General features: G+C 69.2%; 1 protein-coding gene across 1 annotated transcript in view; it reads right to left on the minus strand.

Moving 5' to 3' along the window:
- Positions 1 to 296: 296 nt before the first annotated feature.
- MMP25 (matrix metallopeptidase 25) overlaps positions 297 to 3,340 on the minus strand; it is an 8,363-nt gene continuing 5,319 nt past the window's right edge. The window contains exons 5-10 of the mRNA XM_004691801.2: positions 2,831 to 3,007; positions 2,665 to 2,746; positions 2,496 to 2,578; positions 2,097 to 2,249; positions 1,773 to 2,030; positions 297 to 1,689 (exon numbers count right to left, since the gene is read on the minus strand). Of these exons, the coding sequence (XP_004691858.1) occupies positions 1,418 to 1,689; positions 1,773 to 2,030; positions 2,097 to 2,249; positions 2,496 to 2,578; positions 2,665 to 2,746; positions 2,831 to 3,007 (1,025 nt within the window). The 3' untranslated portion in view covers positions 297 to 1,417. The remainder of the gene's footprint in view (positions 1,690 to 1,772; positions 2,031 to 2,096; positions 2,250 to 2,495; positions 2,579 to 2,664; positions 2,747 to 2,830; positions 3,008 to 3,340) is intronic.

Raw genomic sequence — 3,340 nt, forward strand, 5'->3', positions numbered from 1 at the left:
CCAGCAGACCCCTCCTGCTCCCCACTGCCCCTCACCAGTGTGTCTCCGTGGATCTGCCTGTTCTGCTCCCCCTGTGTCTCTGGGGTGTCCTCTCACCCTCCACTGTGGCCTGAGCCCCAGCTCTTGTTGCATAAGTAAATCAATCTTTTCAGAAAGATCTGAAATACCTATATACGTGGGCTGCGCGGACCCGGCCCAGCCGGCCTGCCCCTGCCCAGCCCCGGGGTCTTTCCATTTCGCTGCTCACGTCCTTTGAAGCAAGCAAGACTCAGACTCTGATATGAAACTTCATCATTTTTAAAAGCAATGAGTGAATCACCCCGCACACTGTGAGGCCATCCCAGTCACGGTCCTTAATGGCCGCAGACTCGGACCAGCTGTATCTAACAAGGCCACACCAGAGCACCACGGGTCCCTCGGACACCTCGGCCCCAGCACGCGGCTCTTCTCTGCCCCCTCCACTCGCGCCCCCCCATTCTGGACTCCAGTTTAGGCGCGTCACAGTCCTCGCCGCCGGCCACGGGGCCTCGCTGGACACTCGCTGCGAGAGGAGCCGGACGGACGCCCGGCTGTCCATCCTGCTGCCGCCGCGGGGGCTGGTCCCCGATCCCGCCCCTGCAGCACCGCGGGCCTGTGGCTGGGCGCCCCCCAGGAGGTGGCCGCTGCGTGACTTCACCCCTCTTGGCCACGGCCGTCACTCGTCTCTGCGGAGACTGAAGAGGTAGGTCATCGGGGAGACAGAAGAGGAGGAGCAGCTGGCCATCAGGGATCCCTGAGTGTGTCCAGTGCAGACTCCTGACTGCAACCCCAGTCAGAAATAGGGTGAGGGCTTGGGGCCTGCAGCCTAAGGTCCCTGGACCATTCTGATGTGGAATATTCCAGAAGCGTAATTCCTGAGGCACTGGTTTAGATCCTGAATCGGGGGGTGGGGGGGCCAGGGGCCCCAGGGTGCACCCACTCTTCACCCAGCTGTGCTGAGGGGTGGTGGGCTGGGACTGAGAGGGGCGTCTCCCCCCAGCCGGGTGTTCATGGGTGCGGGCCTCTGGGGCAAGCACGGATACTCCAGTGGGGGGTCCCCGGGGGCCCCTTGGGGTGGGAGGGTGTCCCGTGGAGTGGAGAGGGGTCCCGCGGGGTCTACAGACCGCCATTGAGGCTTCTGATGTCTGCCAGGCTGAGGAGCAGGCGACTGGGACTGGGGCTGGGCCCAGGTCCCCTCCATGTGGTGGCGGTGGAAATTTCTAGAAATCTCAGCGCAGTGCTGCAGCGGGGCTGGGGTTTCCGGGCAGACTCAGGCAGCGGCTGCAGGGGAGGGGCTGTGGGCGCCGCTGTCTGGAAACGCCGGCGTTTCCCGGAACGGACAGGCCAGGCCCCAGCGCCTGTCCACTGGGCTCCTGGCTGCCCTCCCTCCGGGCCGCCCTCAGAGGGAGGCCAGGGCCCCCAGCAGCAGAGGCAGAAGGGGCAGCGAGGGGAGCCCCGATGGCCACCCCGCGGCCTGATTGATCTCGCACCGGCAGTTGCAGGGCCCGGGCTGGTGGGGCGCTTTTCGGGGACCCAAGGTTGGAGGGCCGCCGCTGGGGGCGGGGCAGTCTAGCCACATGGGGCCCATGGGCTGCGGATAGCCGGGGTCGGCCTCCACGCTGCCCTTGGGGAAGTGCCAGTAGTGGGCGCCCTTGAAGAAGTAGATGTCACCTGCGGGAGGGGCGGCGGTCAGGGGCGGCCAGACGGGGCCCCGCGCGCCCACCCCGCCGGGCGCCAGGACCGCGCGCGCCCACCTGTGTTGCTAACGGTCACGTCGTCGGGGGCGGCCGGCGCCCCCACCCAGAGGCTCAGGTCGCGGGGGTAGCCGGGGTCGGGGCGCGCCGCCGCCTCGTCGTAGCGCCAGTACCGCCGGCCGCGGATCAAGTAGGTCCTGCCGTCCTGCGGCCACGAGAACACGGCGTCCACCGGCTCCCCCGCGGGCAGCCCCAGGTCGGAGATCGGCCGCGCGGCGCCCTCCAGCTGCCGGTCCCGGAACACCCAGAACTGGGGGCCTGCGGGAGGCGCCCGTGAGGCGCCCGTGAGACCCCGCCCGCCCGCGCGCCCACCCGCCCGCTCACCGCTGAAGAGGAGGATCCGGCCGTCGGTGCTGCGCGCGTAGGCCGCCTGGATCGCCTTCACGCCGGCCGGCAGCCCCTCCCAGAAGCGGTGCAGCCGCGCGGGCTGCGGCGACATCAGCTGTCCCGTGGGCCGCAGGCGCCAGAACCAGGGGCCTGCGTGCAGGAAGGGCGAGAGGGGGGCCAGGTGGGCGCGGTCTCCCCACCCCGAGGCCGGTGCGGGGCAGGCCCCAGCTGGAAGGCACGCCGGTGGCCAGGGATGGCCGGGACGTCCTTCCCACCCCCTCTTAAGCCCTTCATCCTAGGAAGCCCCCGGGCCCTGCGGTGGAGGTGGGCAGGAAATCGTCCACAGGGGGTCAGGGAGGCAGGAAGTCTCCACAGGGGCCAGCGGCTCAGACTCGCCTTTGAAGAAGAAGGTCTCCCCGCGGATGTTGGCGATGGCGTCGAAGTGGCCGTCACACCGATCCGGGAGGGGGCTGGAGGGGCTGGGGGCGAGGCGGTGAGCCGAGGAGGGGCCTAGGGCGCCCCAGCCCCGCAGGCGGAGCGGGGAGAGCCAGGGGGAGGGGCTCACCTGTCGGGGTGCTGAGGTGGTGGTGCGGGAGGACTCAGAGGTTTCCTGGTGGGCAGGCCCCCCCGGGGGTGGGGCACTCTCCCTGCGGGCACAGAGCGGCAGAGCTGGGCTTCCAGGCCCTGCTGGGGAGCCTGGGCAGCCCCCAAGCCAGCCCCCGGCCCTGTACCATAGAGCTGCTGCAGGCCCTGGCGGTCATCCTGGGACAGGCGGTACTGGTGGGGTGGGCCCACCCGGCCCTGGTAGAAGGGCCTCATGATGGAGTCCGGTGCCGAGGAGTGGCCCAGGCCCAGGCTGTGGCCGAACTCGTGAACAGCCACGGCGAACAGGTCGATGCCCTCGCCGTCTGCGGGAGAGTGGGCTGGAGCTGCCACCGGGGTGGGGGGCGGGAGCGGGCAGAGAGGGGCAGGCCCCGGCAGCCAGCAGGCCCATCGGCTTGGACCCCCCCAAGTCTCTTATTGGCTAAAAAAGCTCAGTGGGGCCCTCCCTGGGGGCGCAGCGGGTTACAGAGCAGCACTAAGAAGCTTAAGCCAATTCCGCATGAGTTCCATCCCCGCCTGCCCCGGAGGTGACCACATGGCGTGGCAGACCTCTCCTGACCCGCCCGCTGCTCCCCTCAGCAGTGGACTTCGTAGATCTGCCTGTTCTGCTCCCCACTCTGTCCCTGGTGAAGCCTCTC

This window comes from Condylura cristata, unplaced genomic scaffold, assembly GCF_000260355.1.
Source record: "Condylura cristata isolate star-nosed mole 26May11 unplaced genomic scaffold, ConCri1.0 scaffold00032, whole genome shotgun sequence".
NCBI classification, from domain to species: Eukaryota; Metazoa; Chordata; class Mammalia; order Eulipotyphla; family Talpidae; genus Condylura; species Condylura cristata.